At 40.2% G+C, this 18,158-nt stretch overlaps 1 protein-coding gene across 11 annotated transcripts in view; it reads right to left on the reverse strand.

Annotated features, from left to right (window-relative positions):
• The window catches only part of EHBP1 (EH domain binding protein 1), a 196,877-nt gene that overhangs the window by 110,854 nt on the left and 67,865 nt on the right, over positions 1-18,158 (reverse strand). For 10 of the 11 annotated variants that reach the window (XM_031599124.2, XM_031599181.2, XM_031599150.2 and 7 more), the window contains exons 6-8: positions 11,200-11,381; positions 8,705-8,844; positions 2,106-2,228 (exon numbers count right to left, since the gene is read on the reverse strand). In XM_031599124.2, coding sequence (XP_031454984.2) covers positions 2,106-2,228; positions 8,705-8,844; positions 11,200-11,381 — 445 coding nt within the window. Of the gene's footprint in view, positions 1-2,105; positions 2,229-2,937; positions 3,043-8,704; positions 8,845-11,199; positions 11,382-18,158 lie in introns of all 11 variants that reach the window. The other variant, XM_090134678.1, reaches the window with a different exon arrangement.

Genomic DNA, 18,158 nt, shown 5'->3' on the forward strand with positions numbered 1-18,158 from the left:
AAGACAGCCCTGGAGTAGAAGAGCCAGCACTTCTCAAAGGTGCCTGTGGTGGCTTAAAGTGAGCCATTAAAACCTTAAAAAAGGCTGCACCAGATGTCCCACTTCGATCTGACAGCCAAAAACACGTCAGATTTCCACAATGTTCAGTGCTCCAGGAAGGCACATTTCTTTCATATGAACGTGACTGAGACCCCACTCCTCCCAAACGAAAAACACCCATGACACAGTAGGAAGAATCCAGTGCCACCCTGTTTATCAAAATCACTGCCATGTTATGGTACGTTGATTGCTGCGTGATGGTGACTGTGTGGGAGGAATAGCTGGTACGTACACACCCAGCAACTCAGCATCACTGCCCACAGCAACAGACATGGGACTTCTTTGGGGACGCAAGAGCCTGAGACCTATCCAAGTACACAAAGCAGATCCAGAGGAATGGAGGATTGTCTGTGATGGCAGTAAAGCCTTCATTGATACTGTTAAAGGGACTAAAACTGATTGAAAAACTGTGACATATACATATGGGGAGTCTTTTGGGAATGTAAGCAGGCTGGAGCCTCGGATCAGGCAACTTGTTGGGAACATGACATAGGCATTAAGTTATTCCAACACTAGGAAACAACCAGTTTCCAGCTCCCAGTCCCCGAGATAAGAAGGAAATGATTCTTAGTTCCCATATTTTGTCATCAGTAGAGCTGCTGCTTTCTGGAAGGAAAAGCTGATTTTAGAAGACAGCAATTTAGGTAGGATGGGACTTGGAGAATTCTCTCCAGGGAAAAGGGAGCATTTCTTTCTTAAGCAAAGAAGAAAGAAAGGAATATAGGCTGAGTCTCAGAGAAATTTGTGCATGAGCAACTGAACGTGAATGGGTATTTTACATCCTTGGTTTGCCTCCTTCTCTGATCCTAAAGGTATTAGCAGCTGAGGTGCAAGCTGGAAAAGAACCCAAAGATCTGGACACCAAAATGTAATCCATACGTATTAGTATCTACAAAGCTGAAACAACTCACTTCTGCAGCTCTAGACAACTCATGAGTGGGAGGAGCCTGAGATAGTGGCCTTATGACTTCAATGGCCAAATACACAGGATAGTGCAATATCCCTGTTTGAGAAATACAGACTGTGGGACTACACCACAGTCCATTAATAGGTTCTGTGGACTCAGAAGGCAGAAAAAACACGAGAAATTATTCCACTTGTTCAGAGAAAGAGTAGGTGGAAACTACAGCTCTGAAACACATCTTCATTAGACTTGGCATTAGAAGTGCCATGGCTACACCTAGCCTGTTCCTGCCTGGTGTGGTTCACTTCCACTGCCACTGCAGTGAGGTTTTGTCAAAGGTGGCAAATACTTCTTGGTATCTTTTATGGGAAAGAAAGTTTTGGAGCACTGAACAGGAAAATTTGAGTAGAGCTTTTATTATTATTTTTTCTGATGGCAACAGATGGAAATCTAGATATCTGGACATGAAGCTGGGGACAGAAAAGATGCTAAGATGCTGCTTTCTGGTCTTGTGGCTGAAGTCACAAATTAAACACTTAAAGGGATTTTATTTCTCACCCAAACAAAACAAGAATAGGCATGTTGGTCTGGAAAGAGGATTAACACCTACCACGCAGTGCAAGGCGTGATGCCAGAAGACTTAACTGAGGAAGCCATAAAACCAAAAAAGAATGAAAGAGATACAATTAAACTATGTTAATGAAGATTAGAGCTAACCCAAACCAAGAACAGCTGTGATACAGCGAAGAACTGCATTGAAGATTCTGTTCCACATGTAACAGAGGCACTTGACAGTATGCTTTGCCCATTCATACCACATGTGCAGTCTATGAGATGAGCAGTTGTAAAACACCAGATAGGTCAGCAACTAAATTCATATCCCCTCAAAGCGAATGCACATAAGGAAAGATGTGATTCAAAGGACAAACCAATTTTCCAGTGACAACTGGATAACTGCTCTTGCTACCTCAGTACCTAATGCAATAACTGTATTTTATGAGAATATCATTCTTCATTTGTAGTCCTACAAAAAAGCCCAAAAAACCACACGTGTTTTTAACACTTTTAATTAGTGATTAATTATGCAAAACAAATGCATTACCTTCTACATCAGGATCTCCAAATGGATTTAATTCGGCTGCATCAGGATCACCAAAAGGGTTCATACTAGAGTCAGCCAGGTCTTGTTCCTCTTTGTCCAGGAAATTAAGCTTATTGATAAGCTCTAGAAATGAGTTGGAATATTGTGTCAGTATAGATACAAACTGTTCATCTAACACATTCCAAACTTAAAAAAGCCTACACATCAACAGTCCCTCTAAGTACTGTCTCAAGAAATGTCACCTACTGAACAACTAAGCAAATTCACTTCAGTAGTACAACAACAAAGGAGAGGGAAAAAAAAAGTGAAATGAATGAAACTACCATTCGCTGATCAGAACACCATGAAATATAAATGACTATAATGAAGTCTTTTATCATCTTCATTAAATATATACTGCAGAACACTTAACAAACTAAACAGCAGTTCTCTTTGGTGGTTCACGCAGATGGTAACTATCAGAGGGAAATTTTAATTTTTGGATGTGCACGTGAAATCAGAGCGGAGACATTTTGTTTTTAGAGAGGTCAAATATTACTGACAGCACAACTGAAGTTTTATGCTTTGTTTTTTTTTTGTTTTCTTTCTTTTTTTTTCCCCAATATTTTTTCTGTTCTTGTTCATTATCAGATGACAGAGCAGCTGCAGAGGAGATAGTCTCTTTCTCTATCGTGTTGTTACCTGTTGGATGCACTACAAATTACTGAGAGTCATGCTGGGTGGAAGCACAGAGATAAAACTGACAGTTGAATACAAGCAGGAGTCAAAAGGCAATAGGTCACAGTAAATACAGACAATCAGAAACAGAAAGAAAGGAGGAAAGCTCATAGACCTTCAGAGGAACTGGCTGATTTAGCTGAAGGCATATTTGCTTGCTTTATGCAGTCATCTTGATCTTCATCTAAGCTGCTCAGAGCATTCAGCTGGTTTACAATTTCTGAAAATAGAAGCCAGTCAAGACAAATGTAAGGCAAGGGCATTTAATGAAACAGAAGTGGAACAGACACTGTTACTAGAAAAAGAGAGAGAGAGAGAGAGTAAGGGAGAAGACATTTAGTATTAATTGAAAGAATACGCTTTAACAATGATATACCTATAGCAAAGCATCTCTGTAGAACCCTTCAGTGATCATTTAATAAACAAATCTTGCTGGACTCCTGGTGTCAGCAACAGTAATTAGCTTTATGAAGATGAGTATGTACATCAATTCAAAACAGACATACTAAGATATAATTAAAGGGGCTTTCCTGATTGTGAAAAAAACTGGAATTTTAAACCACTTTTTAAATCAAGACAAAGGAGCCCAGAATGATTTACCTCCCTACCAAGTCTTTAAGGCCACAGAAAATTAATACATATACACACATACTGCAGTTTGTTTATACACACACAGTGGTTATTTATCATTTACAACCAGTGACAAGAGCCCAATGCACATCATAGATATAAAAGATGTGGACACTACTGTGGTGCTGGAAAACATACTGAACTCATCCATCAGTGACACTTTCTACTGTAATGCTATGCAAGGAACCTAGGTGCTCCCTGAGATCCTATTTCTCCTTCTGTCCATAGTGCACAGCTGTGAGTTGCCATGAACTTGTAACTTTAACACCTATCGATCTCAGTGTTTAATTCTAATCAAGATGCCTCCATAATTGCGCAAGAAAGAAATAAAAACCAACTAGGTCTTACTTTTGCTGCAAGGGGAAAGATTCTACTCTGATCCCACCCCAGAGTAGCTCCTACCCACAGCATCTGACAAATACAGCTTCTGTAGTGATGGGGACTGAGCTGAGCACAGCTCAGAAAGCCCTCAGGTACAGGTTTCTGTCAAGAGGGGACAGCCTGTATTGGCCTTCCAGGTGAAAAGTGGGCAGAAGAAACCTGTGCAGGAGAAATTATTCTGCTCACTGAACATCACTGACATCCCACTGTTTTTTTTTCATCAGAATGAGAGAAAACAGAGCACTACAATGACTGTACCAGCTCGCATTGATGCCCACACCACTCAGACCTTCCCATGCTTTCCCACAGGGCAACACCAGCTGATCCACCTCCGAATGTCATGCTTTCATAAAGCCGAAGGCAAAAGCAGAGTCCAGAACCTCAGTGCATCTCAATCGCATGGTTAAAAACTTATCTTCCAGCCACTATGCAAAGATATGCCAATCTGCAAATTACCAAGTAAATGATCTATGTGCCAGTATCTTTTGGACATGACCTATTCTGCCAATGACAAAGCCACAGCAGAATTCCTCCTCACCACACCTCGCCAGCATTCCTGATTATAGAGCACAATCTACTTAGATGAGATTATATTTACGGCTGTCTACACAGAGTTAATTTCACCATCCTCACTTCCTTATTTTTAACTCTGGCAAACAAGACTAATGCCCTAAAATAACACCAGAACTGCCCCCAAAAGTTTGGCTTTCTCAGTATAAAACCATATATACACCTCAGACTCCTGAACAGTGTCATACTGTCTTCTGAGAGGTTTTAAGACACAAAGGCAAAAAGCCCTGCTGTATTCGAATAAAACAGAACCAACCTTATAAAAGGCTAGTAGAAACAAATTACCAGCTTTAAACAGGGTGAAATGCTGACATGATGTACAATTTATTAACCCAGCATATGAAGAAAAAAAACCACCAAAAAAACAACAATTACGATTCAATCTTATATTGTCAGAAAATAACAAATTAAAATCAGAGCTTTAAAAAGAGGGAATTCTTTGATGTGGTCTGAATCACCTGGTCCCATCTGCCAACCTAAACACCCGTATGCACTGCAGTGTTTCTCATTACAATATTAAATGATTTATGTCATATTTTGGAGAGTGGAAACAGTAGGTTGAAGATTTATGCCTTATATTATCTTTTTTATATATCTCATTATCTACAAGCATATATTAGCTTGTTCAACAAGTATGCTGTATAAATCACTAGAGGTGTTTCTCCTCCTTTTCTCTTGCTCTTTTTTTAAAGCAGCGTGGCACTACCAGAAAAAAAAAAAAAAAAAAAAGAGTAAAGATATCAGAAAACAGCACAAGAGGTCACGCTTTTCAAATGGCAAGGAAGGGTTACACATACTGCCCTGCAGAAGCCTGCTCTCAAAATAAGCTGGGACTCGGGCACCTGCAACAGGTCGCACATGGGCATGTTGCTCAGTCCATGTGGCACCTGGGAGAGTCACCCTGCTCCTGGGCAGATGGAGCAGGACGCACCTATTAACTTCAGTGTAGCAATTAAAACATTAAGAGAAACAGTGTATTTATTAATGTCCTAGGTTTGTGAGTTACTAGCCACACTTCTTCAGTGGCTTGGAATGTCCCGTCTTCAACTTGAGATGAAGGACAGGGTAATTCCAGGAGGTTTAGAGAAGCTGAAGTTTAGTATTTTAATACTTGAACTTCGTGGCTACAAACATCACTTTCACATTCACACAAACTAGGACAGTTAGATAGAGATACAGTTTTTACACGTGCAAAATTTACACAAGAAATGTTGTCAAGGAAGTTGAAAACTGAGATGGAGCAAGATTTTTATTTGAAAAGAAGAGGAGCTTTGAATGGAAAACATCTTTTGGCCTCATCTTAAGTTCAGCTTTATGGCAGTAACTCCTCTGTTGACCACATCAAATTCTACAGTGCTTTTGAGGTAGGTCAGAATTGCATCACTAATTTCATGGCTGAAGAAACAGAGGCACAGATACTTACCAGTGTTAGGCAACACATCAAGGAAAAGCAGCAGCATTTCCTAACTCACCTGCACCATCTAGAGACCTATTTAGAAGGGCTGTCCCATTCCCCTAGTGTAGATATATTTATTCATCTCTAAAATTGTAACTTTGGGCCCAAGTAAAACATCAATTTTTGTACCCTGGAAAAGGAACGGTGTCTGTGGCAAAGACCTGCAGTACCGCCTGTAGCTGCTGCTTGAGAATGACAGTGTTTCGGTCATGGCGTCATCCAACATTTCTGTGAGACCTTGAGTCAAAAGTAAAGATAATAATCCCTTCTGCTTTACTGCTTGCACTTTATTTTTTCAAAGCTCGCTTACAAAAATGAACTCTGTAATCCTCCCATCGTTCCTCCAGAGGAGCTCCAGCCAGTATCCCCATTTTACAGTTGGGAAAACAGGCACACCAGGGCAAAGTGATTTGCCGCAGGGGACTCTGAGTCAGTGAAGGCATTCCAGCCAGCTTGGCTGCCAACACCCTAACAAGGCAACAGATGAGAAAATGTTGGGAGCAGCAAGCTTTCAAAAGGGTTATGTAACTTCCTCAATTAACTTCATGGGATTCTGTGAACACAATTATTTTTGAAAGGAATTTAAAAAGACTACATCACCACATCAGTTTTGCTCACTAATTTCCTTCTTTCTATATTTGCTCCTATTTTCCTACCTCCTTCTATCCCAGCCAGCACTCTCCCCACTCCCCTGTTTCTGAGCTGTCCTCCATGAGTTTTATCAGTTTTTTCCATTGGTTCTATTTGTTGCAGGAGTCATTCCAACTGACAGTGAAATCAGAAGAAACCTTTACATTGTCTTTAACACATGTTGAAACAGATCTTCTCTATTTTATTTACCATGTTTACTGCCTTTGTTTCAGGCTCTCCCATTTGCTTGGGAAACCACTCTCCTTCAATATTAATTCCATCTTTCTTTTTGTCCATTCTCCTTCAATACCTAGTCCATCCATCTTCTTGTCTCACACAGGAAAAGTTAGCCAGCCAACATGAAAAGAAAAGGTCTGAGGCTGACTTTCCCTCCTCAGGCTCCTTTCATGACCACCAACTAAATGCTCAGCCTTGCCACTTCGTATCATCAGAAAATAGCACCAGAAGGGGCTGAGCAACAAGCAGATACTGTAACTCCAGAAGTATTTACTGCTTCTGCTGTTCCAGGAGAAAGTGTAATATTTGGTTAAAACATTTTGGCCTTTACAACAATACCTGAACAGCTGAAATGCCTCTGAAACTTCAAGATAGGTCTTAGCACTGCACTCAGTGTGATGAACACAAAAAGTGTGTGTATGAGGAGGAAAGAGGCTCGGAACAATCCTAACTTAGGTCAGACAGCCCACTTTTCCCCATCTAACTACAGGGATGGTCACTATGTAGAGCCAAAGGCCAGCAAATGCAATAGGCCAATCTACATGAGATTTTTGCCTGTTCAGGAATCGCTGAGTTTGCTAAGATGCTGAGCACTGCAAAAACAATAAAGTTGAGGAGCAAGATCTGCTGCTTTCCATTTACTACCCTGCACACAGGTTTTCTGAGGTAGTCCTCAGAGCAGTGTATAGGCATATCTTAATAAAATAGACCCGCAAATAGTTTATATAGACTTTTTGGAGCACCTCCTTCATGTGCTTTTCTCTCTGGGATTACAGGATGGCCTGTGCTTCTGTTCGCTGTTCTGAACATGCAGCTCAATTATTTTGGTTATGCTGGGAAAGGAGTGAGAGGCTTTGCAGAGTGATCTCAGTGTGGCCAGACTGGTATTTCACCACTCCTTGACCAAGAAGACACTATCTCTCATATTTTATTCTTGACTTTCCAATCTGCTATGTACCACACAAATACAGCATAAGTAGAGATCTGATCATGGTAAAAACTTTTAATTGAATATGTAAAGCATAGAGAAAACAGATTTGCATCCTTTCACAACTGTAAATATAACTAAGTAATAACTGCTTCAGGCAGAGTCTCTCAATTGCAACAAAAGCTCAAAAAAGAAATGCAATTACTGTTTCGAAATATCCAACCACGGCTCCTCAGGATTTTGAAGAACAGATTTGACAATACATTTCTTTCCTTGGGATGCTCTACTCCATCTTAGAGAAGGATCTCATTATTTTGACATTTTAAAAGATCAATGGCAAACATCAAGGCTGGCTCAAAAAGTTCCTTTTCTTTTGCTAATTCTTCTCTTAATCTAAGAACTCCTACAGAACTCACCTGGAGCAGCACCAGATAATGATCTCTACCAATAATTTATCACATCCTGACCTTATGTCGATTAGTTCAGCTATCCTGACCACACTGAGCACTTTCAGCAGCGAGCAATTAAGATGTGGTTATACCACCTCGCTTCAAACAGCCTTACTGCCAAATCCCACTGAAGTCCCTTAATAGTCCCTTGATTTCATTTCCATGAGACAACCCCAGCCAAAAGCACTACACTGCCTGGAATTATCATGTTACTGAGCAGAATCTCTGTGCTTAACAATGGTGTAACTAATTTTTACAAACTGCCTTCCTTATTTCACTTTCCGTGTGTTTTTTCACTTATTGGTCCATTTTTGTCTGCCAATTGCTCCTTTTTCACACTGGTTCTTTCTTTCCCTAAAATGCTGCCTAGCTGGTGTATTCTCTCCTGAAAATAGGGTTCATAAGTACACAAACACTAATGAATTTAAATCAAACTAAACTTTGTTCAGTTACGGGTTCCTGTTCAATCTAATTATCTTACATCTCGTTTTGTTTTGGAGTCAAAACAAAATACAAATACAGCATAAGGATAAAATCCATGGGATATAGCTGGCAATTAGGACAGAGAACTCTATTTTACCATCAATGTGGCAAAACCAACCTGTAATTTTTGCAGCCTTTTCCTCTTGATTCACTCGGTTTTCTTCATCTTCCTCATTGTCTTCCTCAAAATCATCCAGATTTCCAATATCAGCTTGTTTCATACTCATCAAACTAGCCAGGCTTTGCATGTCTTCATCCCTAAATAACAAATTTTGAACCAAGCATCAAAATGTAGCTTGTTGATACCACATCTGATACAACTGCATTATTAAAAATCCTTTAAATATTTTTATGCCTTCTCTTCTTCATGGAAGTCTCTGATCTCAGATCTTGAATACAGCCTAAGAACAAAATGAAAACACTCAAGTATATTAATTTCTGAAGAAAACGCTTTCTATTCAGAAAATTCTAAGGGGTAAAAATAGTACTGCCTTGCATTAAGAGTTAATTTAACAACTGATTCTTCAAACTGTAGACCAATCCAGAAATACTAGTAAATCTTACCTGGTCTCTTCAGGTTAAAGTGAAAATGTTATAATCAGAAATTCTTTGGGACAATCTTTTGAACTCTGAGTGCAAAGCAATCAGCGCACCAGAACCTGCAGTTACATGGGACAACTAAGTGCTTCTGTTGTAGGTATTAAGAGTAATACAGGAAACTGCCAAAAAGTTGCAAAGATCTTTCCATTCATGCAAAATCCTCAAGGTTTCATCTTCCTGTTTTGATAACTAATGGATTAAATAAACTCTTTAAGGACAGGGACAAAGTGTCACATCGGTAGGGACACCTGTCCTACAGAGCTGACAGGCAGGCTCTTTCACACACTGAAAACAAACAGCTTGGAGAAGTCAGTCCTCCAATCTTGTGTGTCCCTTGTTCGTGTAAAGTTTAGAAACAAAAAGGTCTCTAAAACACTATTTCTTCCTTTTTAACTGCCCTGTTTGTATTCACACTTTATAACCTTTTCTCTATGTTTTAGAAATATGTTTTTTGGCAACACACAGCTATAGGGTGTCATGTTTTCTTTAAAAAAAATGCCTAAAATAAAAGTGAATCTCACTTTATTCCATTACAGCAGTTTGTAGGAGATATTCATCAGTCTGGACATTTTCTCATGTGCTCACATACCTGACTGGTAAGACATCCTCTATTTACACATACTAGAAAACAATGCTTTCACAAACACCAGCTTATTTTTCCTTCAGGTTCCTGGTTCAGGGCAATATTAAAGCCCTATTGTCAACTTACACTCTACCTGACTTGCAGTCTACAGACTGAAACAAATCGATATCAACAGGAAGAAGAGATGTGCAATTTTAAATGGGTCAACTTTTACAAATTATGGCCCCAAAAAGTACTAAGAGCCTTGTACAGCTATTTCCTGCTTATAGTTCATAGATGCTGGTTGTTGCCCAAAGTTAAAAGGTCAGATACTTCTCTTCCTTCACATTTCCAGCTGCAATACCATGTTAAGCCACAGCTCCATACTTCAAAATACATGTCTGTATTTTACATATCAATCTATGTTCACCATATATGAACAAAATTCATATGATAGTTCCAAATGTTGTTCCCAAAGGGTTGATCAGTGAAAGAAAACAGTAAGTGTATCTGTGGCTTTCAAACCCTGCAGACAAGAAGATAGACTTTTAATGTCAAAATGTGTGCTGTAGCATACAGATTTGGAAATCTGTTTATGCAGCAATTTGAGGGTGCTGCAGTGCAATATATTACAGCAGGCAATGTCTACAAGTGCACTCAAAATGATGAGACCATTACCCTTTCTGGGGGAAAAAAGAAACACGTAAAGCCCACTAGAACAGAAGTTTGCCAATCTACCTCTTTTTGTTTTGCTTTTCTCACATTCCTATAGTCTCCACTAGACAGACAGGAAGAGTAAAATGGAATGGGTGACAAACAATCCATTCTCCAGCCACATGAAGTAGCCAACATTTGACATCTTGAGTCTGACTGGAATTGCAGGAGATGTTATAGGATGTTATAGGAAAAGATAATCTGTATGCCTCACACTCAATAGGCTGTTGAAATATGGGACAGAACCAGATGGGTGAGTGGGGGAGTGGTAATCTGTGCCCACATTAACTCTTTTCCCAGGTTGTTCTTGTGATCAACCCAAAATCTTATTTCTGACTCCACCCTCTCATTTTTTTTTCTTTCATTCTTTCTGAAATAGCCTTTTAAGGGTCTGTTAAGGGTACTGTTGGATGAGTACACACATGCATGCAAACGTACACTCCTGCTGTTTTCAAACCTGCAGATATTCTGAAGATACTGTTACTTAAAACAGTCTGTAATGGTAAAGGAAAAGCTATTTGTCTTTGAAAAGCATAAGACGATAATCAGAGCAAGAAATGACTTTGACTCAGACTAAGAAACTAAGCATGGCAGGAATGATAGGTATGCTACAGGATGCTCTCAAATTCTGTCATTCTATACAGACGGAGCCCTTTATGGAAAGAGCTCTGTGAAAAGCAATGCGAAACAGGATACCTATTGTGTTTTTTTCTAAGAAAAAAAAATAACAAACTTACGTGGCTTTCCCTTCCCTCAGAAAAATACAGGATAAAGAGAACTGTAATGTGGCAGATACCACTTTCTTGGACAAAGGCTTGAATTTTAACTTGACATCTGTCTGTGTAGGCATGGGGCTTGCGTATTGCTTCATGTTGATGCTGCTGGTGGCGAGCGCTTTTCTGCGGCCAGAAGGAGATTCCTGAAAGCAAACAAAGAAACAGAACTGAAGTAAAAGATGTTACTTTAAAACCTGCATGTTCACAAAACAAAAAATGATTTGATTAAATTTGCACCATTCCTTTCTCAAGGAATGCAAGCAGTAAGGATTGCTATGGACCTTTTAAGAGACAAACTCATTTCTAAAACTAGGTCACAGCCACTACTGGCGGCTCCTGGAGGACATGCTTAATGCAATGAAAAAAGGGCTTTCATTGCGATTAGTGATCTTTCATAAGAGATCCCAAGTCATTAAGGGCTTGAGCATCCCTAGCATGTATCCACTTAAGAAAGTGGGAATACATTGCTGTTTCTCCTTTAGCAAACCAGAGAACGTGTCTTCCTATGGAAGAGGAGGGTTTCAACTACGTGCATCTTTCCATATCTAACAGTACCGGCCATTAAGTTAATGTTTCAAACTGCTATCTGTGTTCAGTGCTCAAATCTAATGGCTGAATATTTTTCAAAGCAATGGTGTTTCTTGCTTGTGCTGCACAAGTACTATCAGGAGTGGCAGGTTTCTGAAATTAAGGATGACAATCGTTGCATAGATACCGATAAAAACTTTGCAAGGAAAGAAAATAAAAAGCTAGACAAGGAAAGATAAAAGCCTAAGCTGTATTTCAAGAAGTATTCCAAGATAAAGGTGCTGCTCACAGTTTAACAATTCAGACAAACTAATATAAAATGCATCTGAGAATCTCCTCTCGTTGTGTCTAATACTGGCATCAGCAGCAACGGAATGATTATATGTAATAAAGCTCCAGGAACAAAAATAAAACAAAAAAGCCCCGCTGTTAACTCTTTTGAAAAACATTCCCACAATACAACTACCTTTTATTGCAGCTGACAATTTGTGCCGAATAAAGAATACTAATTCAATCAAAACACTGAAGCATCCTTTTGCAAAGTACTTGACATTTCCGCCCAGTAGAATAAGTCAGAATGTAATATGACATCCCCAAAGAATACCTTGTTTAAAAAACTAGCCTTATCTGTCAGATTATGCACAGCAATATTATACAGGACTATTAGTGCATGCAGATACCTTATGAATGAATTTCAAAAATGCATCAAACACTTGAGAAGGATTTAGGCCCTCTCAGAAGAAATACTTAAGGATATGCAAATGCTCTGAGCTGAATCACGCCGAGCAGCCCGGCTATCACAAACAATACAAGGGCTCTCTCCCCGGCCGCCACTGTCAATCAGAGAGCCAGATTAAGGTCCAAGGTTCTGACAATGCTTAAAATGGAAAGTATGATCAGGGACTTTCAATTACGACACAGATAAGAACAACAATAATCTGTCATTGTGCTGTACCTTAGAATAACTAACATTACAACTCATTACACAGAACTGAGATTTACTGCCGAGTCTGTTTGGAAAGCAATGAGAGATGCAGCGTCCCTCGTTGGTGTGTTCTCTAGGTAAATGCATGTAAGCAGCTTGCACCTTAAGAGCAACTCATTTTGTAATGCTAATGTCTCAATTTTCATGCTATAGTGTGAAATGGTGCCCAAGGTAAATAGAAAGGACACCTGTTAACTTCCAGGTCTTTTTTAAGCATCTTTAGAGAAAGCTGCCATATATGATGTGGTGTGCAAATATTTATGTAGTGGGCATGATAAAAAAACCCCTTGCCAATCTTGGTGCATGTGTTTTTCTGACAAACGGAAGAGGAACAACCAGAAGAGAGAGGATAACCCTCACGTAACTATGCCCTCACCTGTAGCTAGACCAAAAGAAAACATTCCAATGGCAAGCTACAGTGGCCAGGAAATGTTTATCACACATCAGGCTATATCCTCTGTTTTATCAGTTGGCAAGAGCTTATGGCTTGCAAACAACACACAATTACCTATCACCTGGCTTTAAAATCTGTTTTATGGTATCACAGTTGCTCCTAGTGAAACGATGGTTAGCAATGTTACTCAAATATTCAGAAAGATTGTTCATTAGCTCATTAGTTCCCAATTATGCAATTAGGTTTTCGCTTAAAGAATGTGTATTTTCTTTCTTTCTAAAGAAGCAGCAAGGCTGCTTCATACCATCTTAACTGATAAAACAGCTGAGATGCCCACTGTTTTTGTCAAGGTGGTATTACAAAGAAGCCAAGGCACGCAAGCAGAACCAGAGAGGGAATGAGACCGACTGAGGACGGAGTGAGGTTCTGCCAGGGAAGATGGCGATCAGCAGCCCTCTGTGAGATCTGCTTGGGTGAGCTGGTAGCGAGGGGGGAGATAAGCACAGGCAGTGATGTGCCAGTACTGGAGGGAGATGCCAGCCATGGGCAGGAGGATTCTCCTGGCACTGAATATCTGGAGGTGCTGTGAAGGGTAAGACGTACTTGGCAATCAAGTTCAATCATCCCGAGAAAGGAATTCGTTTTATAATCTCTTTGTGGGCCAAAGGAAGAAGTTGATTTTTCAGGTTCCAACTGCCTAGAAGAGTCCAAATTTGTCAATTTATTGTATTAGAAAAACAGAAGAGCCTCTGATCTTTCAAGTCCTATTTTCCTTAGCACACGTTTAACTGCAGAGAAATCTTGTAGAAGAAAAATTAAATCAGAAAGAAAAAACAATCCAAGAGAAATGCCTATGAGTAGGGTATGTAGGAACGGCTTCAGCAGTTGGCTGGGATGAGCTATTTGAAACAGAACCCGTTTGGTAAGATACTAAATACATAACATCAATAGTAAAAGTCAGATCTGGTGTCTTACTTCTGTCTCATGTGAGAACATGGGGTTTTGTAGAAGGTAAAGCAGGAATCACAATGCAAATTTTTCTTAATTGCTCAACTTTTCTCATTTTAATTGTATGTTCTTAGTTTAAAATGTATAAGCCCCAGCCATACCTCCAGGTATTTTACACACGTGACTGCTGGAGTTGCCACATCACGTTTTGTGAAAGTTAGCAAAACAAAAACGAACACAGATAATCAAGGCTTCCTAATAACCTGAAGTACTGAATATATAGAGAGCTAAGCAATGTTACAAAATCAATACAAATCCCACATTCATTTTTAGTAAAGAAGTGCACTGCTAGTAACAAACTTAAGTCATTCACAATTTCTAACTAATACTCTATATGTGTGTAGAGACTTTAAAACCTCTGTCACCTGAGATACCAGCAGAGCTGGAGCCCACTGGTGCCATTCCTCTGAGGCTGTTTTGAACCATCTTCTGGCAGTCAGCCCTGTCGAGGCCAGCAGATCCACAGCACACACACAGACAAATAAAAATTTCAATAGCTACAGACAGATTTTCAAGTTGCAGCCCCAGTGCCATCCTTACACAGCACTTCCACACATAACTCAAACTACTGACAAAGGAACTGAGACTAGATAAGCTGTTTTCCTGTTAGAAAACAAGGAAGCGCTTGGACGGAGGATGATCATGTATTACAGACAGGCACTTATTGCTGGTCAAAAGTGCCCAGCTCCTCCAAAGGAAGCAAGTTAGAAGATTAACACTGCCATAGAAGCTTGAGTTTGGGCTGTTCACAGAGTCAAAGAACCATTAAGGTTGGAAAAGACCGATAAGATCGTTATGTCCAACCATCAGCCCATCCCCACCATGCCCACTGACGATGACCCTCAGTGCCAAATCCCCTTGGTTCTTGAACACCTCTTTCTTGATTATTTAGATACTAATTGGTAACTGCCTCTCCAGCAGGAAAGTATTAAGTGATGCATAAACACTTTACAGACATTATCCAAAAAAGACCTATATGAGAAAGATAACAAGTTTCCCAATTGGATATCGTTATTTTGTCAGAAAAAACACTGAGTTTCTGTGTATCCCAGAACTGTATCCCTGAACACGAAGATGTACAGCATAACGTTTTACAAAAGAGAATACTAAAAAACCTGCACAGCTACATAGATTTTCAGTAAGAGCTTTATGCAGAGCATTTGGGTACAAAATAATCAGGCAAAGCAATTTTTTTCCAGCTACAAAAAGGAGTTTTGGGGACTTCACTTTCCTTTGGCTTCCTAATTAAATACTGCACATTTGCAAGGAAAGCTGTCCCCTGGCACAGCACCCACTGCCCCTGAAGCCCCGTGATGCTGCAGGGCAGGAAATCAGAGTTTTGCCTCTCCAGCAGTTGGTTGCCAGCAGTGCTGCAAGAGCCATCTTGCTTCGATGGAAAGATCACTGCTTCACTGACAGAGCAAAATGGATCACTACAGAATTTAATTTGTGAGAGTATACATCAATTAAATGCTAAAATAGACAAGCTACAGGGAGCTCTCTCAACTGGAGAGAGTAAATTAGAAACTATGTCAGTTAAAATAATTCAGACAGTTGGATGGGAGATTTGGAGGACCAAATGCAGGCAGCGCGATCCGAACTGAGAACTTGTTTAAAAGCAAATAATGGTTCAAGGTATCCAGAACATTATTAAGAATTTTGATGCATTTGAAGGAAGAAATAAATGTTTAAAAAATTCTGCACGTACCAGAAAATCTGAGCCCTAGACATGAGGACTGAGAAGGGAATTAAAAACATAAACATTGAATAAGCCATACCTGGGTATGCATGTGTAAATACGTTTACATATATGTGTATACATGTAGCATAAAAAACAGATGTATAAGTACATATAAACCAGTGCATATACGAAGGTGAATTAAGCACTGGTAGCACAACACGTTATTACTCACCATCAGTAGAGGCAATACTTTCAGTAAGCACAGAGAAAACATAACCTGCTACTACTACTGAATTCTTAAACTCTGCTTTTAGAGCAGCCCAATGGCATTTCACTGGTGTCCTGAGAGGCTGGGGGATGTAAACAAGCTGACGAAGGCAGACACACCACTCATATTCAAACTGTTCTTCTACCTTTGTGGCCCCCAGAAATCTTTGAAGATTAGCATCAGACAGGAATTTAAAAAGTGAAGTAGTACCTAAGAAACTGTAGTAATTCATCTACACGATGCAAACCAGCATCAAGTAGTGGTTGGTCCTGTTTTGCTCTAAGAAACTTTTTAGCCCCTGGGCAAACTGCAAAAAGAAAAAAAAAAAGGTGCAGGACAAAAATTTTATTCTTGCAGTTTATCACTAGACCACTCAACAAGGGTATCCACATCAAGTGGGCTTGATGCTTATGAAGGGCAATAAAGAGAAGTTTACAGGCAAGCAGAGTGACTTAGTAAGTAACAGAGAACTATCAAATCCTGAAATAATCAACCTTGCATTGGATATGAGACTACTTGATGTGCCCATCCTTTCTTCTTTGGACTGTCTCAGTGATGGGAACACTTCCTGAATACTCTTCTATGTGAGTGACAACAGACACCATAGAATCACAGAATTGCTCAGGTTGGAAAAGACTGTAAAGAGTCCAACCACGACCTAACCATACTACCCTAACTAACAACCCTCTGCTAAATCATGTCCCTGAGCACCACATCCAAATGGTTTTAAAACACATCCAGGGATGATGACTCAACCACCTCCCTGGGAAGCCTATTCCAGTGCTTAACAACCCTTTCAGTTAAGAAGTTTTTCCTGATATCCAACCTAAATATTGTGGATTACGCAGGGCCTATTCTGTTCCCCATTCCTACCTACCAGTGCAGGGGGCTATGTTCCCAGGGAGTAACAAGTCTTACTATTAAGGACTGACCCAAAGACGGCATTAAGTACCTCAGCCTTGTCCTGATCCTTGGTCACTGAGTTGCCCACAGCATCCAACAAGGGACAGAGATTCTCCCTACCCCTCCTCTTGTTGTTGATGCATTTATAGGAATATTTATTGTTGTCTTTTACCTTAGTGGCCAAGTTCAGTTCTAGCAGGGCTTTGGCTTTTCTAATTTTCTCCCTGCACAGCTTCACTACGTACCTGTAATCATCATAATTATTGCCCACTCTTCCGGAGACCAAAAACTTTCCTTTTGCTCTAGAGTTCCACCCAAAGATCTCTGTTCAGCCAGTCCAGCCTCCTTGCTCATCAGCTCGTCTTTTGTGACTTGGGGATGGTCAGCTCCTGTACCTTTAAAATTACTTCCTTAAAGTATTCCCAATCTTCCTGGGCTCCCATGCTCTCCAAAACTACCTCCCAAAGGACCCTCTCAACCATGGTCCTAAAGAGGCTAAAGTCTGCCCTCCAGAAGTCCAAGGTGGCAGCTCTGCTGACACCCCTTGTAGCTACCCTCCTCCTTCCTCTTTCAGTTTGCTTTCTCCAGAGAGAGATGCCGTGCAAATTTCTCTTTCCCATAAATGACAAGTTCAGTAAGCTGCTGAGCCATGTCCATTTTTATGTTCTACAAAGGTACTCTTTAAAGTACCAGAAAAATGCCTTTGTTTGCATGAGCAGCAATACTAATCACATCGTACTGTTCAGGAGCCCTGAATACTTGACTTGCCTCCACCACTCAGCCACAATGGAATTGCATCCTTTCCCACAAATGCCTGGATCCTGGCATGCCAGCTCACTGACCAACACACTAATATCGCCTGTTGTTCTGCTTCCCTTTTGGAGCTCTCTCCTGCTGGGACCATCACCTGCCTTGGGGCAGGGACACTGTTCTCCTCCTGGACAGGTAAGTGACCATCTCTTCGAGCTTACTAAGAAGCATTGCACAGCTATGTGCAAGCCCACCTGTGGTACAGCATAAATCACTTGAAAGCAAGAGCTATTGAGATAAAATCATTTTTAGGCAGTGCAGGCGTAAGTCCTACTGCAACTCTTGCACAGAACTTTAATTTTGCCACTGATGCAGGACACAAGATCACAGGTGGCTGGTTGAC

This window comes from Phasianus colchicus, chromosome 2 (genome assembly GCF_987193195.1).
Source record: "Phasianus colchicus chromosome 2, bPhaCol1.hap1.1, whole genome shotgun sequence".
NCBI classification, from domain to species: Eukaryota; Metazoa; Chordata; class Aves; order Galliformes; family Phasianidae; genus Phasianus; species Phasianus colchicus.